Here is a 20,744-nt window from a genome sequence, read left to right on the forward strand (position 1 = left end):
ATGTGCGGACTGTGAGGTCGGCTTGTATCCTACCACCGAGGCATGCCAGGGGGGAGGCACCGCCAGTCCAATCCTGCTTACCTCCGCTGTAGTTCTTGGTGTGTGTATATATAGATATATATATATATATCTTTATTCTGAGTCATAAAAGAACATCCATAAAAGCAGTTACAAAGATATATAAATAAGAAACATAGTACAATACAAGATAAAATATTATACACATTTCCAGTTCCATTTAAAAAAATAAATAAGTGGTTACTTAAAACTTTCTTTGAATTCATATAGTTAAAAGTTTAGGCACATAATCCATAATTACATAACTGAAAATTTTTAGTTATCCTTTATGTGTTTACTTCTGCCGATATTCATATCCTCCTTAATGCTCACTAGGTTGGAGAAACTATGGTGGTTTTCTTCCTTGCATAAAAAATAGCCCATAGAAATGATGACATCTACAGCAAACCTCTAATGTTTGTAGTGTTTGCAAGAAGAGGTATGCAAGGCGGCATTGTACGTGAGACATATGTCTAATGAGCAGGATAACATATTTTTTCCTATGCGCGGAGTAATACTTACAGAATAACACCACATGCATAGTATCTTGAGGCATTTTATCGTCACAAGGACAATTTATCAGTTTTTGTTACCAGTCATTCATATTAGGATAAGTTATTAGCCTACGATGTAGGCTAATGTAGATGATCGAGGAAGCAGATAGCTCCTGCAAAGAGATCTTTAAGATTGTTAAAGAATTCACCTCTCCCTCCTGCTGCACTTCTGCATCTGCTTTCTCGGAACCTTGGGTCATGGAGCTTGCAGTATTTTTTACTAATAAAATACGTACTATCCAGTCAGCGTTGCAAGGAACCCAGATCATCTTGAGCACAGGTTCAGAGGTCGATGGCCTTTCCAACCCCTGGTTATGCCCACCAGCTATGCATATGGATGCTGTGGGCCCTACCCTGCACTGTTTTCCCTCTTTAGAGCCTCAGGCCTCGCTTGACCTTTTGTCTAGCCTGAAATCTGGCTCTCCTCTGGACCCTTGTCCCGCCAAGTGTCTTGCGACCCTGGCACCTGCCCTTAATCCGATCATCAACCCTCTCATTAATGCATCTTTGAAGTCGGGCAAAGTCCCCTCCTCCTGGAAACAGGCCTTAGTTCTTCCCCTCCTTAAAAAACCAAATGCAGATGCTAAACTGCATTCTAATTATAGGCCAATCTCGCTGCTTCCTGCCCTGGCCAAGATCACTGAAAAGTGTGTTCATACCACCCTTACCAACTTTGTAGAGGGCAACTCCCTTTTACATCAGTCACAGTCTGGATTTAGATCTAACCTGAGCACCGAGACCGCTCTTCTTGAGGTTACTGAGATTGTGAAGGAGACCCTCGATAGGGGTGGAAAGGCCCTGCTTATCATGCTTGATTTGTCGGCGGCCTTCGACACCGTCCCCCACGACCTCCTCCTAATTAGACTCTGGGAGATTGGGCTGCGGGGTACGGTGTTCGCATGGTTTCAGTCTTTTTTGGCCGATCGGACACAAACGATCTGGGCTCCCCCTTTCTCCGCCCGGATGCCGCAGCTTAAGGTAGGGGTCCCGCAGGGCTCCATACTGAGTCCTTCCCTCTTTAATATCTTCCTTACACCTCTTGCGGCACGGGTGGAGGAGCTAGGGGCCCAGATCATATCCTATGCGGATGACACACAGCTCCTGTTTACTTGTGACAGGGGCTGTGACTTCGATGGAGCAGCCATTCGGAAGTGTTTGGAGTTTGTGTTTGACTGGTTTGGGAAAAATGGCCTCAAATGCAACTCCGACAAATCCGAGATATTGTTCTTTGGCTGTCCTGCAGACCCACGTTGGAAGCTATGGTGGCCTTCGGCCATGTCTCCCCCTGCCAGCGACTCGGTCACAGCGAAGAACCTGGGTATGATGGTCGATAACACTCTTTCCTTTAAAACCCAGGTTGCTGGCTTGACTGGGAAGTGCTTTGCCATCTTAAGGATGTTGTGCAAGTTTCTGCCCTATTTATCTTTGGAGCATAAGAAAATTACGGTGCAAGCATTAATTGGCTCGCGCCTAGACTACGCCAACATCCTTTACTTAGGTCTTCCTGAGTATCTGCTGACTCGTCTGCAGATAGTTCAAAATTCTGCAGCCAGGGCAATCTTCGGTTTAACTAGAAGATCTAGGGCCAGCAATCTCCTTGTCTCTCTGCATTGGTTGCCGATTCGTAAGCGTATCTTCTTCAAGACCCTAACTACAGCTTTTAGGGCGCTTCACAATTTCGGCGCCGAATATCTGCAGAGAAGGGTCAATTTCTATCTTCCATCTAGACCTCTGAGATCTGCTGCCCAGGCCAAGGCTATCGTTCCAACAGTGAAGCGTGCTCGCTGTGGAGGTCGCTCCTTTAGTTACCTTGCACCCCGCCTCTGGAACACATTGCCCTTGACGTTGCGGGTGTGCACCAATCTCTCGGTTTTTAGGAAAGGACTTAAAACCTATCTGTTTGCTTTGTAATGCTGTTATTGTTAATTCTGGTTATGTTTTCTGTTGTGGCTGTTTGTGTGCTGCTGGTATTTGGTGGGATGATCTTCAGCGCCGGGACGCTCTTTGGAGCAGCTGAGCGCTCTACAAAACAAACAGTAACATAACATAACATAACATAACATGTATGTCTAATCTAAAACGTGTAAGTTTAAACCTATGTCGAGCATTTAAAACATATTTCAAATACGGTTGAATACTGAAAGTAGTTAAAATCAATTGATTTTTTAAAACACTAGATTTACAGATTTCATTAATCAATTTTAACGAATCCAAATGGCCCATAGCTGCCAATTTCAAAGCCTTCCTACTGATCATGCCCAATAATTCCGTTTTTTCAAAATACTCGGGCTTTCCCATATCTCGTAAAAACCTTTGAACATACGTTAACCATTCTATACTGGAATACCGGGCTGATTTTAAGCAATCACTAATTACTGCCCGATTAAAATCCGTATGGTCTGATGTCCAAATTTTGTGCCACAGTAGGATGGGTTCTACCTTGATCATATCTGTAACATAAGGGCCATCAAGTTGCATATACTGAAGTGCTTTTTGGGGCTGCCAGCAAATATTTTAAGAAATCATTTTCTGCCACCTGAACACCTTGACACTTCTTGTGTCCCCATATACCCGCCCCATACAAGGCTATGCTGAGACACTTTGCTTTGCAGATCTTCAGCATCATCGCGGGTGGGTTAGATCCTAACCGCATCGCAAAAGATCTAAGGGCCCAGCAAGCCTTGACAAACATTTTCTGTCTATTGTCTGCTTCCTGTTTCCAAGAGTTAGCCTTATCAAATAAAACCCCCAGGTATAAGAAAGTGTCAGTGAACTCAATCTTCGTAGTAGATATCGTTATTTCCCTACATTTTGTGAATTTGTTCCCACACTTCATTACATATGTTTTTGACTGGTTCACCTGGAGGCTCAGTGCACTCATATAGTCAACTAATCTAGTAAGCAGCTGCTGCAGGGCCAAAGGGGTACGGGCCATGAGGACTGCATCGTCGGTGTAGAGGAGGGCCGGGACAGGGCGCACGCCTATTTGTGGAAGGTCTTTAACATGTGTCGCTAGGTCCTCCCCCACACTATTAATATACAATGAAAAAAGAAGGGGAACCAATACGCATCCCTGTCACACAACTCTTTCCATGCCAAATGTTTCAGTGCATTCTCCTCCAGGACCATATCTCACCCTGGCTCTACATCCCGTACAGAGGTCTCGCAAAAAGGTAATAATTGGGATCTGTACTCGCAGGTCTTTTAACTTTAGCCACAATTTTGTTGTGTATCACACAATCAAATGCTGAGGAGAGTTCGACGAATGCTAAATACAGCATCCCCTTCCTCATCCTCACGTACTTTCCAATTATTATGTTCAAATTGAGGCATTGTTCGATTGTGCCAAGCCCTGGGCGGAACCCATATTGAAAATCAGACAATTTCTGATGGGTTTCCGCCCAGTCCTGTAACCTCTCCAGTATTATCCTTCTCTCTATCTTTGCTAGGGAATCACTGAGCGAGATAGGCCTATAACAGGCGGGGTTTAATCAATCTCCCTTTTTATAAATTGGGACTATAGTTGACTCTCCCCATGATGTTAAAAGACCTGTCATGCATATTGCCTTCAGTACTATAGTCAATAAAGGATCCCACAGAGTGATGTTACTTTTAAATAAATCTACTGGGATGGCATCTGGTCCTGGCGCTTTGCCATTTTTACTCGTTTGGATTGCTCTGGTGACCTCCTCCAATCTGAATGGATCGATCAATGATGTTACATGGGGGTGTAGTTCTTGGTGTCCGCTCCGCTTCACGAGGCTACCAGCAGGCTCCACACCAAGACTCTGGCCTCAGTCTCCTGTTCTGATGAGGTGATCCAGGAGCTGCGGCGTACCAGGCGCTGATCCTGAACTCCCGGCCCAGCCGTGCCGAACTCTCCTCCACCTCTCAGTTTTGTGCCGCACTGCCCCACTAAATTATTTTTCATAGACCTCACCAGGTGATTCAGGGCAGCGAGGGGGCACCGCCAGTCCGGTCCAGATTACCTCCACTGTAGTTCTTGGTGTCCGCTCCACTTCACGAGGCTACCGGCAGGCTCCACACCGTGTCTCTGGCCTCAGTCTCCTGTTACGACGAGGTGATCCAGGAGCCTCCATGGCACAGGCGCTGACCCTGAACTCCCGGCCCAGCTGTGCCTATATCTACTCCGCCTCTCAGTTTCATTGCTTAACGATAACAAGAACTTTCGATCCATTAGTCCTTTTTGCAAGTCTTAGTTTCCTTATCTTGCCCATCACTTGAAGAGAGAAATGTCCTTTGGGGTCTTGAGGGTAATACTTTGTATGATGTGTAGTATAACTGATTTAAGCGTGTATTGTCGTCATTTTATATGTATTGTCTCAATAAGTGTTGTTTCTTTACTACAGGAAGCAGAAAGCAGCCCTGACTGTGAACGACTTCAGCTCAAAGACTTAATTGGCTCAGAGATGAAGCACCTGACAAGCTATCCCCGTCTGCTGGATAACATAATCAAGCACACAGATGGTATGGTTACCAAAGTATTTACTCTGGATATCTAAGTACCAATCACAGAATTCCTTTCGGAATGCGGCCTATTTTAAAAGCTATAGATTGGATGAGTGATACAGAATCACTATTACTGTTGCTATGCAAAAGGTATGTTTATTGCCCTCCCTTTGTACAGGAGAAAAGGAGAGTAAAGCCTTATAGCCCACAGCTGAGGGCTATACCAGTTGTTAAAGGCTCTGATCCCAAGTTATAGCCTGTATCGGTGGGGGAGTGCCTTTACCAACCGGTATAGCTGAAGACAGAAGGGCTTTAAGGCTATTAGAACATTCTACCCACTATGGATAGAATGTTCTAAATTAAAAAGAGAGAAACATAAAGACAAATATTGCGATGTTTGAGCAGAAGGCTTATACTAGCCATAATAAGCCCAGAGCTACTCCATTGTTGTCAATCGAGCTCCCAACGTTTCAGTTTTGAATAAACATTACAGCCTCCACAACACTTTTTTTGTTATTTCATTGACGTATTGTTCATGCATCCCTAACCATTGCTTGAAGGTGTGACTCGCAATAATGATTTTCTTCATGGGGAAGTTATTAATAAAATAATCTAAGAACTCACTTGCGTTTAAGGTTTTATTCAGCCCATTTCCTTTCAATTTGGGTTGCAAATCTATGCCTCCTTTGAATGGCACCCTGTACTCCACTTCTGTCAGATTATTTGTCCGCTAATTGAATAGGAGTGCTAGATCCTAGGTTTTGCCCGGGTCTGTATTTTGGGAGCATATTGGGGTGTTCTGGTCACCCCAGCTAGTAGTGACATATTGCGGGATCAGGAAGAGCACAGAGGCGTACAGTAAATCAAATGGTATTCTTTTTTTTTGGCAAATTGTGACATGGCTTGATATATTGCGTGGATTCTTATAGTAATGATTACAGCAAGTTTATGTTTGTGTCTTATAACCCCACTCATTTCTTTCTGTTTTTTTAAACTAGTATATGATCCACTTACCAAAGACAACTTGCCTATTTCTAAAAAATAGAACTGGTATATTTCCTGAGTCTTAAATCTGTAGTAACTCTCCCTCACATCGTTCAATGTTTCTTCTGTGCTGTGGATCATTTTAATGCCCAACGCATTGGCATCTAATCAGCTTGTTGGGTCAACATGATATTGTAGTTCATGAAGGACTACAGTTGTCAATGTTTTGATTGCTTCTGGAAGATCGGAAACTGGTCTCCGTTTTCTTTTGTATTGAATTGGCAATTGAGGTCCTTTTGACGAGTGCTGTGACCTCCTCTTGCATCAAGCTGATCTAACCTGACTCTCCTATTGGACCAGATTTATTAGAAGAGGAGATGCTCTGGGTGAATTTCTCTTCTAAGATCTTTGAAACTGAGCTAGCTCTGGCTATGATGCGATCTTCTGAGATGCTTGTTAAACTGATAATTGTGTGAGAATATTTCCCTTTGCATTTTGGTTGTTGTAAACTGGTTCAAATACTTCCGCAATTTTGATACTGTCTTCAATCTTTTACAAAACTCAAACTGCTGTTGTAGTGATTAGCAAAGGGTTAAGGCAGAAAGTAGATCAACAGTTGCCCTCAGGTTACAGTGGCTTTCCCTCCAAAATAGATTGAGTAATGCAAGAAACTAGGCTTTCTGTGCATCGGTGAGGCCGCTGTAGACAATAAGGAGGGCTGACCAAGTCAGGCCCTCTATAGTGTATGAAAAGGGGAAGGGTATGACAAGAAACGAGATCTTCTGCACATTGGTAAGATTGCTTTGCCTGCAAATACACATATTTAGTTTATTCAGTCATGAACTTGTGCTCATAAAGGGTAAGGACCCTTCCAATCTTTCCCTAATTCATACAGTGGAGAATTCTGTGGATAAACCTTAGGCAGGCACTACAGTCTTTCTTAATGATAGGTGAGAACATATTCTGGATTCTTCATTCAACCCCTTTTTCTGGAAAGCAGTTAATTGCCTACCTCATTTACAAGTTCGACAAAAGCCCTTGTTTCAGCTGCAGCTAGAATCCTTGACGCTGCTGAGACTTTGACCTGCCTATGCGATTCGAATTTCTGCTATTTCTGTACCTATTGGTGGGGCTGCTTTCCCAGTATTTTTTCCACCAACAAATCAAACATTGGTTTAATACTTAATCGGTCAACATAACCACAGATGCAGCCATTCTCTCTTCCACGGCCACCTTCCCTTTACCAGGCCTCCAGGATAATGCTGTCATAAGTGCTGCCTACATTGAAGAAGTCCAAAATGGATGTATTGTTTTGTAAACTTCATTACAAATTGTGCATAACAAAAACAAACATGACATAACCACTGCCTGAAACACAGGTGGATTTTTGAGCATTTTCAGTAAGAGATGTATCACCACTGGAATCCAAATTCGGATTACACTTTAAAACATATTGTACAAACGGCAGTGATTAAAATTGAAATATCCATCCAAACATAAAACCTCTAAACAAGAAAATGCAATCATTTGTTTAACGCTTTTATATTTACCCAAAGGCAAGTACCTCAGATCATTATTCACGTTAGACGATGACCCTGTAACACGTACCTCAGCACATCTTCAACATTCATCATTGTCACATGATCAGGCCCAGATACTGAATTCAGTACATTTATATGGATCCTAGGCCATGTGCTCATTTTCTTCTACAGGAGCTCAATAGTTGTGGCTACACCTTCTTGTAATTCTTAGAGTATTAATAATATTTAGATCCCATTTAAACTCTTTATATTATTTACTTTTTCAGGGTTCAGTTTCGAAAATAGAGTCTTTTGGTGAACAGAAGTCACAGTGTGCTCTGCTAGATCGCTTTTAAAATCCTTCCTTGTCCATTGCATGCGTAACAAGATTGGACCCTCTGAGTCTAACCTCACTAGCCCTTACTGATTTAAATCTTTAGAATTTGTTAATAATTGCAGTGAACGTTATCAATGTTCGGTCCAATAAGTTACTTATCATTCTCAAATGAAGCAAACACTTGAGCTTCATTAGTTTCAATTCATTTTGTGCTCCTCATTTGACCTCATTTGTAGTTACTATTTCCCTGAAGCTGTTCAATTACTCCCTCGTGGAAAAGATCACCATCCCATGGCTCCACTGACATTAAATTGAACTTTGCCAAGTTCTTCTTTGACCAAGACCTACATACCAGGGCATGCAGCTCAGCAACAGTGATCTCCAAGTGTCTCAATGTGTTGTTTTTTAATCGCTGTCTCACTATTGCTCGTATTTCATGTCCACAGAACATTTTCCATGCTCCTTTATATCACCATTGGTTACCTCTGTAACATTTCCCACTCCTTTTCATCACCATTGGCTGCCTCTGTTACATTCCCTGATCCTATGCATCACCATTGTCTACTTCTATAACCATTTTCTTTTGAAGTTTTCTCTGCCCACTTGCATTCAAATCCTCTCTGGGACACTGTTTTCTCCTCCCAAGTCTAATGAAGCTGCACAATTTCCTGGGGAATCTATTGACTCCGCGCCCACAACTCTAGTTGGAGCCTCACCATCTCATGCATGCCTTTTCATTGGATACGTCTAACCACAGATTCCTCACCTTGTGAATACCCCCCCAGGCACCAACTGATTCGGGAAGATTTTACAGCATAGCCCCCGACACTAGCAAGTGGCTCCATTTGGCTCCACGTCAACCTCATTCTGCCCCGGAAGTGACAGTCGAAGCTGTGTCAAAGCATCACTCTTTTGCACCTGATGTCAACTCCTTCACACACGGGCCCTGGAGCTAGCTCCCAACTTTTTTCTCATCAGTTTACAACTTTTCTCTAAAATTGTTCCTTTCCACTGTGCGAGGGATCATGATGCATGCTAAAACTACAAAGTTTATACCTTGTAGGGACCCCGTGAGTTGTGTATCCGGTGTTTGGGTCACAACTTCAATTCATGTGAGGAATGTGCCCTTATGAATCCAAACTATTTATATTCTTCTCAAACAAGAGTAACATAAATGTCTATGTGAACCTGGATAACCAACGTAAATCGTATCACAGCGGTTCACACGGAACTCACTTACACCAAAATAATGGATAAGAAACAGAAAAAATGACACTGATTAATTTGATTTTCAAAACCTAAAAGTACATACAAACAACAAGCTCCAGCCATGAGAATTGGTTTAGTTAAGACGTAAATGTTATTTTCTAGTAGGCTCTCTAAAGGCATAGGTCAAAGTGACCTCCATGTGAGAAAACCACAATCAAAATCATGAATAGGCAGTGTACAAAAGTTCAAAGTTATGTCGGCATATTGGTTAGTCCATTAAAACAGGCCTTTAGATGCCTGTGTACAAGCGCATCATGAAAGGGCGAGCAGTTTGTAAGATACTGACAACTTTTCGTCTCTTCATAGAGTAAAAGGCTCTCTTCAGGACTTGGGGTTGCTTGGGGGACTACTGCCAAAAGGGAATGAGAAACCATGGGACAAGCTGTGTCTTACAGCATGTAGAGTGTGATAAACACCATGGTGTAAAGCTAAACAGAGCTACACACAGGAATATAAGACAGATACCCATGAGAGTGGAACAGGATCGTCCAAAACCTCAATGGGGCCATGGAGACCAAGGATCAGCTCCCCAACAAAGTCTCTACAATCCGAGAGCACAATAATAGTTCACAGTGTACCGTTAGTCCTTATTGTAGACCTGATCCTTTGTCCCCATGGGCCCATTGAGGCCTATCATGCTCCTCTCTCATTATTTTGGTAAAAATGAGTTCTGTGTGAATCACTGTAATTTGATTTACTGAAGAATCCGAAGGCTGTCTAGGAACATAAAGCCAAGCTGTTAGTAGCGGCCGGTGTGCCTGATGAGTGGTGGGGCGGGTGGGGGATGGTGGGGAGGTCGAAGGAGGTAGGGCGGTGTAATGTTTCATGGGCGAAATGAAGAAAAAACTTATCTGCAGCCATCTCCTTTGCGTTCTTCTGCTTTTCAGCTGTTCTCGTCGCGTTCTTCTGCTCCTCTTCACAGGGAAAGGCAAAGACTCCCAGAATGCCCTGCGGCCAATCCTGAAGCTTCTCTCACGCATGAGAGCAGCTTCAGGATTGGCCGGAGCACACTCGAGTTGCTCTCCAGTACAGACTGTGAGTCTCTACCTGCTCTCTCCAATCCAGCTGCATTGCTGGGTAGGAGAGAACTTTCACCGTGCATGACGGTTCGGCCGGTGCGAGGTAGCCGGCCAAACCTTCATGTGCAGTGATGGGAGTACACTACCACTCCCCTCAGTGCATATCACTCCCAGGTCCCACCCCCAAGACGTGGCAGGAACGGAAAAATAAAACAAGTGTTAATTATTGTTTTATTTTTCCTTTCCTGACGGTTTTGGGGGAGTGATGGAAGAAGTTGTGTAAGTTCCGCTACTGTTTGGAGTCGAGGGCGCAGACCCATTCCTGTTCTCAGGGCTGTTCCTGCAAAATGTCATTGTTGAGCTTCAAGTCTTCAAGTAAGTCCAAAAAGGAAGCCCAGGTACTCCAAGTGGGTTTCAATACTCTCTTCCTGAAAAGTCATGAGTACGTCAAAGTGACCGCTATTCCCTCTCCTGGTACCCTGCAGTTAACAAAGTTGCAACAGTTCAAGGCTTTCAAAGAATGCTTGTTACGAATTGTTTGGGACCTTCCCAACTCCTGCTGGCGTGCCTCTGGGCCCCATAGATCCACAGAGGCCTTCATTTGGGTTACCACTGGAGAATCCTTACTCAGCGCCATCTGTGCCTACTGAGCCCGTTTCACTTTCAGCTCCTGAGCTGACTTCATATATGGCACCAATATCTATGCCGGTACCTGCCATGTTGATGCTGGCCCGACGCTCAACACCATTCCTGTTGCCCTGTCAGGCTATGAACCAAATTAGTCCCAACCAAAGTCATGCCCCAGAACAGTTTTGATAGACCCAGTCCCAGTATATTCAGGCTCTGACAAAATATTGCCATTACCTAGGAACTGTCCTTCAGTGCTACAAAACCTTCTTGGTCACACTCTCAAGAAAGTCAACCAGCTTTTGGAGATAATGGGGATGAATTACTCCCAAGCTATGATGACAATTTTTACTTTAACCTAGAAGAAGCCAGTGGGTTGGGCACTTCCCATGAAACTGCCCCAAAAAAATTAAGCAGGATGTTTGGCCTCCTTGGGTTGGTGCAGGCAAAATGACTCAGTCTAACACCCCCCACATACGTGGCATGGATGAAAGATATTTGTCAATGGGCGATCGCGGAGGAGGTGTGGATGAGAAATGTTTGTAAAGATGATAAACTTGAAGATGTTATACGAACCTAGATGGCTATGTTGGCTGCCCTGAGGGAGCATGGGGGAGTGACTGCCTCTGGGGACGGGTGACACATGACATTGCTTACACCCCAGGAATTTTGAAAGGGAGGAGAGGTAACACTGGATACTAGTTGGATGCTCCACAAACATGTATGGGCTATCCACCTTGATTCCTTATTATGTTATCAGTAGAGGCATCACACAAAAGCAGACAGAGGGTAGTTGGGATGAGTTTCATTTGTTATGTATTGGCTTTAGGGGATAACAGGACACATGAATTGCCCTTCTTTGTAGTATCATTGCCTTGCATGAATGACAGTCTTTGATGTTTCTTCTGCACTACGGATTGTATTACATGGATATTTTTTACATGGCATTGTTCTGTCCTTTCGCCTCCCCCGAATGGGTCTGACTTATGCCACAGTATATGTATTTATGTTCCAGGTGTTTTTACACATGTTTAAAGAAACTGAATAAGGCCAAAGGACATGATACTTAAAGTAAGATCCTATGTGATGCCTTGTCCATATGCTCTTCCTATAAACCAATCTATTTTTTTAAATCAAAAGGGCATTAATATTTGGTAAATGAGCCATGTATTTCAGAGGATTTTATTTTTCCCAAGTAGCCCGATTGTCTTCTCAATATTGCTAGTAGGATACCCAATCCCAGCTGAATGTCAAAGCTCATTTAGAGTTTGATGGGCAAAGCGCATCAGTATGGCGGAGCACTTTACTCTGGCCATACCGAGGGTTCACTGCCTGCCAAATTTAGAGTTGTCCTCTAGCCCTGTGCACAGTTCCACACATTACCAGGAACCACTGTCATAGCAGTTCCTGTATTGAAGGTTTGACTGGCAATACCGTCCAAATTATGGTACCATCTGTCAAACTTTTTTAATATTTCTGTTTTTCTTTTCAAAAAGAAAATCCCACGGTAAAGTTTTGCTTTTGACAAAACTAAAACTAATGCCCCAACACTATGGGAGGTTTTTCCCATTGTACGGGTGCTAATTAAATGTTTTTAACTGTCCCTTGGGGCGAGCAGTCAGAGGAGTATGTCAGCAATGGAGATGAAGAAGTCTCTGTCGTTGACATGCTTAAGGTCCACTCGTTGGTATATCAGGTGGCGGACCTTCAGTTTGGTGGAGAGGGTACTTCAGTGCCTTTGTGACAGAGTAACTTCTCAGCCAAACTCTAAATCAGCCCCTTCGTGTTAAGCTATACTGGTAAGTAACATGAACTTGAGCAGCTGATGCTCAAAGTTCATAAGTCCTTTCCAGTCTTGGTGCAGCTTGTGGAAATCCATATTTGGTTCACTTTAGCTTATTTTTGTAATGTAATCCTGAAATTCCAGTTGAAATGAACCTAAAGATGTCTTGCCGCCAGTTTTAATGTTTTAGTATCCAAAATGGAGTGTCACAACTAACTTCTAGATAAGTGAGAGGGTGATTGCAAGGATCACCATCTGGATCTGTGAGCTGTATGCCCTACACACCTTAAATAAAATCTTAAGTGGCTTAATGTTTTTTTAAGAATCTTAAGGAGGAGTCCATCAGGATCAAAATGTACGCAATTTCGAAGTCTTGTCCACCTTAGGAATACTCACCAAGAAACATGTGCTAGCTTAGTCTTATCCATTCTTGCTGAGAACAGTCTACATACATAGAATATCTACTCAAGCTTACCTTGTAGACCCCCAGGACAATTGTACATGATTTTCACAGGATGGCTTTGTGGATCATTGGTTAGAGTCTTGTACTCAGTTTTCTGAAGGGGAATGGAGTGTGAAGTAGCTTCTAGAGATATGACGGTCATAAAATATTACAGAGAGCAGACACTTTTACATCAGTAAAACTTAGTGAAATGTAAAGAGCAGTCATGGGCTGGCCGAAAGTGTAAATAACTAGGCTGTTATTTTAGATTGTTTGAAGGGTAAAGAGAAGTGATGTAGCTTGGTAAGAACATCTTACTGACTCTTATTTAAATATTGTAGTCTGCTCTTGGTGTGCATTATGTTAATTTTGACATGGTTATGTCTAGGCTTGAGAATTTTCACACAGCCCCCTATCAAGGCACAGAACATAGTTGAGCTATACAATTTCCACATTGCACTGTATTCACAAGTTTTTCAGAATGAAGTTAATGTGTATGTTTGTAGCTGCCTGCCTAGAAAACCTGTAATTCAGTTTGTGCACAAAGCATGCATGGTGTAAATGTGTGTTGGATGTAATCTCTGATTCTTTCTTGGTTGTTTCTCTAATGGTCCTGAGAAGTCATTGATGGAACTTGTTTGTTTCCTGACTTCAGTGCTTCTGCCAAACCTAATGCTTTTAAGTGCTGGAAAACACCCAAGATGTCCTGCTTTGTCCTGCAGGTGGCAGCTCAGAGGAGGACAAACTGGTCCAATGTAGGGACCGATGTCATGAGATTTTGATGTTCGTGAAAGATAGAGTCAAGAGAGTCAAGAATCGACGCCACATTAAGATGTATCAGACGCAGCTTGACACCACTGACCTAAAAAAGAACAAAAATGACCCCGTGGCCGCACAGTTTAAGGTAAACATTTTCTGGCTTCTTTGGGCACTTGACTGATTTTGTAGCTTATTTTTCAATATCAGTGCATAAAATTGATTAATGTCCATTTTTTCTACAATAGAACCTCGATTTAACCGCGAGGCGAATGATCCATGAGGGACCCCTAAAATGGAAGATAACAAAGGACAAAACTGTTGGTATGCACACTTCTCAACTAGCAGACCACTGTAATTTACCATCTGGCTTAGGCCCCGTTTCCAAAGAAAAAGCTATTTTTGTTGTGAATATAGCTTGGGTGCTGTTTGACGAATATTGACAAAACGTTTCAAAAAACATGTTTTTCCACCTCAGCTCCTTTCTGGAAAATTATAGGGTGACCCATCAAGTCAGGCTGAGGAAAGGGCGGGAGCTCCCAACATAAGTTTTCTCCATTCATCTTTCCATAGGAAAATTAGAAACAGCTGCAGTCAAACCGACTAAACGTAATGGCCCGAAATTTGGCAGAAACCTAATTCGTGGCCCAGAAGGTGTGCTTTTTGTGAGTTGGTGTAAATCTGTTCCTTAGTTTGAAAAATTAAGGTTAAAAAACATTGTATATTTCACGCTGCTCTGGATCAGCACACCCAACAGATCTTTAGATAGGATCTGATTGGCTGCCACCACATCTACTAAGATGGGGTGACCGTCAATTTAGAATTCGGGGACTCAGTCCTACATCCTACAAAAAAAGTGAAAAGAAAGTGCGGGGCAAAACAGCATCACTGCAACACCTGAATGACAGGAATAATAACAACACTGTGGATGGCTGGACCTATAGTTGCTTTAGGTCATGAGTTGCTGGAGAATTTCATTGGCTTTGTTTTTTAAAACAGTATGTTCAAACTAGGGCTGGATGGAGTTTGCAGAGTTTCACTCTGCAGAATTCTGCAAAGTTGCAGAGAAACTCAGCTAAATTCCGATGAGTTCTGGGAATGGACAGAGTATTGCTCAGCCAACCCTTGTCTGCCACACCACATCAAAATGTACAGAACGGTCCCCCCTGCACATATCACAACTTAAGCAAGCGTGGCCAGGGTACACAAGGGGACCAGGAGAAGGTGCAGGGCCTGTACCTCTCTCACCTGCGCATCACCAATACCATGCTACAGATACTCGGAGCTGCCACTGCTCTCCTCCGCCAGTGCTACCATTTCCTTGTGCTTCACTGGCTTCTCTGGAGCTGTGGGAGAAACGAGAGCCGGTTGCACAGTCTGGGCTGCCCTCCCTCACTGGGATGGTATGGACATACCGGTCATACTGTGCACATTGCGGCAGGCTGAGCACCAGGCCATGGCTGCTGCTAGAGGGACTCAGCATAGCAGTCCGCATCAAGCCGCATTCGGAGCAGAGGTGGCAGATCCTGCATTTTTTTGGTGGTGCAGGAAAATACAAAAGGTGGGGCTTGCAGCCAACCCAGGGAGAAAGCAAACTTCGCAAAGTGGAAGTTCTGCCCCTCTTATCTTCCGGCATTGGCTTGGCTCAATGGGAACTGAGTGCTGATTGAGCAAGCAACTTGTTGGATCCGGGGTTAGGATGCTGTGACCTTCCTCTGGCACCCGTGGCTGTCTGGCGGAGTCTTGGCCCTACAGCAGTACATTCTATTGTATTTCTTCCTCTACCAATATTGCTGGTTAGCGTTCTAGTGCATCATCAGAGTCAAGTTTGTGACTGATTTTTTCTTTCTCATGGTGAGCGTACTGGTAAACTCCACTCTGCTGGTGGTTTCAGAGCTTTTGCCAAACCCCACGCTCCAAGCAGAGCACAGAGTGGAAAAAACTCCGCAAATTCCACCAGCGGAGTAGAGTTCACCTCCCACACCTACTTTTAACAGACATCTATTACATTTCTTTAACCTTGTTTTATTTTGTGAATTTCTGATTTTATTTTAATGTAGATTAACCTATTACAATACCGGACTATAACATCACTTTAACCCTTGTTTTTTTCCAGTGAAAAAAGTAATAATATATAAATATACATTTATTTGTGTGTGTGCGTAAATGTAGTATCAGTAGACTTACATGCTCAGCGTACACCTGCCTTCTAGTGTTGGGGTTGGACTATTGCAACTTTTTTTTCTTCAAAGAAGTTTTTTGAGGCATTTGGTTTCTGCAACATCTCTTCTGGTAGTGAACGCATATGGGCACTTAACCCTTATTAGATTATTTTTTACACCATCATGTTCACTCATTTTATTGACGTTCCCAGGACCCGTGTCGTGCCGTCCCATTGCAGAGACAGCTGCTTCAGAGTAGAGGCCCATCCTCGAGAAGTTTCAAAGGAAGCATGTTGAAAGGCAATGTCGGATCATTATTCACTCCTGCACAGGCAAGATCTCTGCCACTGGGAAAACTTTATACAATGAGTGAAGACTCTGCTTTAAGAATACTCCTAGCCCGGACACTTCTCTCCAAAAGGTGCCTCCTAAGAGGCCTAAGGACACTTCCCTTACCCCTCCTCCACCTCCTTCATCACCTCCACTTCTACCACTGACTTCAGCACCTTCACCTGACCAGCCTCACTTCTTATGACTTCTTCTTAGTGGTCACTTGAGTCCTATTCAGACACAGGTAGCTCTACTGCTGACTCTCCAGCAGAGGACTTTGGTGTGCCACTCTACCCTCACCCTATGGACGATGCTTGGGAGGACTACGGGGTGGACCCACTGGGGGATCCTGACCATGACAGTGTCCCTGTTGCCAATTTGGCAGGCCTCCTGACTTACTATGACAGAGCCCAATGGGAAGAGGTTGTGGCCTTACTCCAACATCTCCTCGACCAGTACTGGAAGAGGGGAGCAGAGACTGTTGAGGATGTGAAGGTCATATCCAGCGCTACCATTTGGTGTGCATTAGCTTCGGCTGATAAAGCTGACAGTGAGCTGAACACCTCAGTGATCCTCCATTGCCACTCTTGGGTGCATGTCTCAGGTTTCAAAAGTAGGAAGTTTAACAACATCTCATTAAGCTGCCCTTCACGGGCGAGCACCTTTTCGGTCCCCAGGTTGGTGAGATGTTGGAAAAGATGAAGAAGGACACTGGCCTTGCTAAGGCCATGGGTACCCTTCAGGTTCCTTCAATCCCACTACACCTGTTGGGAGGAAACTTTAGAGATTTCTTCCCCTTTGGGGACCACAGACTAGTGAGTTCTATCAATCATTGAGTACTGCTACTGCCCTGAGCTCATGTCAACCCTACCAAACATCTCTCCTTACACACATACGCCATCAATCCAGCACACTTTGCTCTACTCAAACAGACCATAGAGTCAATGCCCCTCAACATCGAGGAAGGGTTTTTAATCCCTGTACTTTCTCATGCCCCAAAACGACAACTTCCTCAGGCGTCATTGAGCTTAGGCCTCTCAGCAGACACATCCTCTCAGAACATTCCCAAATTATCATTCTATAGGAGGTAATCCCCCTGCTTTAGCCAGGGCACTTTATGACCCCACTAGACCTAAAGGGTGCCTACTTTCACCCCCCATCCCTCTGGCCCATCAATGCTACCTCTGCTTCATGGTAAATGGTCAGAGCTACTAGTTCAAAGTGGTGCCCTTTGGAGTCACCACAGCCCCAAGAGTCTTCACCAAATGTCTTGCTGTGGTAGCTGCTCAACTCAGAAGGGAGTGGACTCACTTATTCCTCTTCTTTGATGACTGGTTGATCAAGACTGCAAGCAGACAAGACTGCTGAGTGATCACCCAAAGTGCAATCTTCCTGCTACACCAAGTAGGTTTTACAGTCTATGCTACCAAGTCCCACCTACAACCACCTCAGGTCTAATACTTTCTTTGGTCAATCCTCAATGCAGTCTCGGTTAAAGCCCACTGAAGCGAGCAAAGGGTGGCTGCATTCCAACAGCTACTGCCTCTTGTTCAGCCACTCTGTCCTTTCACAGTGCAAATATTGATGCCTCCTGGAACAACGGCCATAACCAGAGAGTCACTGGGAGGATCTAGTGTTGATAAGGGCCAGCAGCCATTTATCTCTTGAATAGTGTAACAATAACAATCTATTGTGTGGCAGGCCCTTCGCAGACCAGGTACCACAGTTGACCATTACCACAGCCTCATCTCTCGCCAGTTCGTAAGCACATCTGAACAACATGACATTCCATAATCTGTGTCTACCTCATCATGCTCTTCATATAAAACATCTTGAGCTTTTCTCCATACATCTAGCCCTCAAAGCTTTTGTACCGGACATTTAGGGCAAGGTGGGGCTTTTCTGAACTGATAACATGACTGCCTTATTTTCCATGCAAATACAAGGTGAAACATACTTTTCTCAACTATCAGCACTAGCTCAGAGTATTTGGCACTGGGCAATTTCCACCTTGTGTGTCTCCAGGCAGAGTTCCTCTGGGAGTGGATAGCGACTTTGCAGACTTGCTCAGCAGGATGCAGCCACAAGTCCATGAGTGGGAACTCCACCCACCAGCCCTACTCACGTATGTTTGGCGATGGTGGTACCTCAGATATAGACCTCTTTGCCACCTTACACCTAGAAGCTATTGCTGCATAAATGCAGAATAGGGAAGATGTTCTATTCAAGATACCTATTCTAAAAGCCTTTGTGAAGGGCCTTAAATGTATCAGCCCCCCTAGTGTGCCACCTGCATTAGTCTGATCACCATAATGATAGGACTGCCCTTCAAACCACTGCATTCTTATATTTTCCAGTTTCTTAGTGTTACAAACACAAATGAAAATTGGTTATATAGAAATATTAATGTAAAGAATACTTCAATACTAAAGTACCCCAAGACGAGTTCACTTTTTCCCTTCTTCTGAAAGAATACTCGGATGAAGGCTGCTAACATTCAAAATGCCTCCCTTGCATGAAGACTGTAGAGAGAGACTCTTCATATGCCTTCAGTTTCTCTCCAGTCTGGCTAAAAAAGGGCCTTGCTCCTCTTCACAGCAATGCTAGTGCTCAAGTCACCTATGTTGCTTATGGATTATACGCTCATTCATCAGACCTCAGCCCCGTGAACTGCTAACAACAATTACTGACTAGCAGTCTTCACAAAAACATTGATGGCACATATGCTACAATGCTCCCCACTAAATCTAACCATGAGCAACAATTTTGGTTCTTTCACAAACTTTTGATTCACAGACATATTAAGTTTGACAGAGAGGAAACACTATACACCTCTTGGACACAGTTCCCTTCTCTCATACACCAGGTCTCCCATTCAATAAATTTGGTGGTCACTGTTACCAAAGGCTTTGTTGAAAACAGGAATCTAGGAGTCATTTTTTTAACTTTGATCCATTACTGGATTTTGAGATGTTGAAGTGAGCTACTGTTTCTCTTAAGGTTTCCTGATGGTTGTCTTTCATTCATGGACACCAAAAACATTTTATATGGGCAGTTCAATTCATTTGTTAGTTCTGAACTAGGATTTTACAGTGACAAACTGAAGCAAATCATAAACAAAATCATGTGGATGTCAGTGGAAAGTCTAAATGGGCTTGTGCATGTTACACTAATACTGAGGAAGAAGTGGTAAGATGTGATATCTGAAGGAGATCCTACACAACCTCACCCCCTCCTACCAGTTGAAAGAAACTGTACAAGCTAATCAAAGCTAAGAGAAATGTGGAAAAGATCACAAACTGAGACAGACCAAAATGTCTTCAGGTACAAAGATCCAGGTCACTTTTTTAGTTAACCCTGACAATAAATGTTGCAAGTCATCTTCCATTTATACAGTATCTTGGCTATTTTCTTTTACCCAGAACATGTGTATAAAAGGTCTCTTTGCACACAATCTCAAATATTGATAACTAGGAAGTATAGGAAAGTGCCCCTTTTTGCATGGTTGCCCCCACTTTTTGCCTAAATGTTGATGTATTTTGACTAAGTGTGCCCCGGGCTCCTGCCAACCAGGTACCCAGGGCCTATGTTCTTTCCCTAAACCTGTAATGTTGCAAAACCCAATTGGCACCTCTCTGGCCACATGTAAGTCCCTTGTAAGAGGTACCATAGGTACCAAGGGCACTGTGACCAGGGAAGGCCTCAAAGGGCTGCAGCATTTATTGTGCCACCGTTAGCGATCCTGTACCTTCACAAACACACACTCCCCTTGCAGGCTGCGTGTTTTGGAGCAGAACAAAGTGAAGAGTCGACATGGCACACATCCCTGTGTGCCATGCCTACAACCCACTGCCCTGGCCTAGATAAGTCACCCTTCTAGCTGAGTGCACTATACCAGTGGTGAGGGTACCGGTACATGAGCCCAGTACCCCTACAGCGGCTAAGTCAATTCTTGGACATTGTAAGTGCAGTATTGCCATAAAGAGTATATGGTCTGGGAGTTTGTTATTACGAATGCCACAGCAACATAATGGTTTTTACCGAAAACCGGGAAATTTGGTATCAAATGTCTCAGCATATTAAACCCACTCTGATGCCAGTGTGGGCTTTAATGAAAAATGCACTCAGAGAGCATCTTTGAGATGCCTCCTTAAAAACAACCTAACTCTAGTGTCCTGGCTGAGTGGCTGCTCCCCAGCTGCCACCAAACAGACATGTTTCTGGACCCCTGGGTCGAAAGCCTGCTGCTCTCTGGGTCCTGAAACAAAGCACATCCTGGGACAAGGTGCCAAGCCTCCTCCCCCAGGATGGGCAGGGTCCATAATGGGGAAGCTTCAAAGGCCTGCCGCCATTGTGAGCTACCCCAGCCATTTGCTGCTCCGAGCAAGTTGCCCCAACTGGTGCTAACCCAAACCTTGGGCGGGAGAATCAGTG

At 43.9% G+C, this 20,744-nt stretch overlaps 1 protein-coding gene across 1 annotated transcript in view; it reads left to right on the forward strand.

The window, feature by feature from the left end:
• Positions 1-20,744, forward strand: part of LOC146771105 (rho guanine nucleotide exchange factor 11-like) — a 55,687-nt gene that overhangs the window by 10,215 nt on the left and 24,728 nt on the right. Inside the window, exons 3-5 of the mRNA XM_085640353.1 lie at positions 4,982-5,099; positions 13,785-13,966; positions 14,067-14,142. Of these exons, the coding sequence (XP_085496479.1) occupies positions 4,982-5,099; positions 13,785-13,966; positions 14,067-14,142 (376 nt within the window). The remainder of the gene's footprint in view (positions 1-4,981; positions 5,100-13,784; positions 13,967-14,066; positions 14,143-20,744) is intronic.

This window comes from Triturus cristatus, unplaced genomic scaffold (assembly GCF_964204655.1).
Source record: "Triturus cristatus unplaced genomic scaffold, aTriCri1.1 SCAFFOLD_424, whole genome shotgun sequence".
Classification (NCBI taxonomy): Eukaryota; Metazoa; Chordata; class Amphibia; order Caudata; family Salamandridae; genus Triturus; species Triturus cristatus.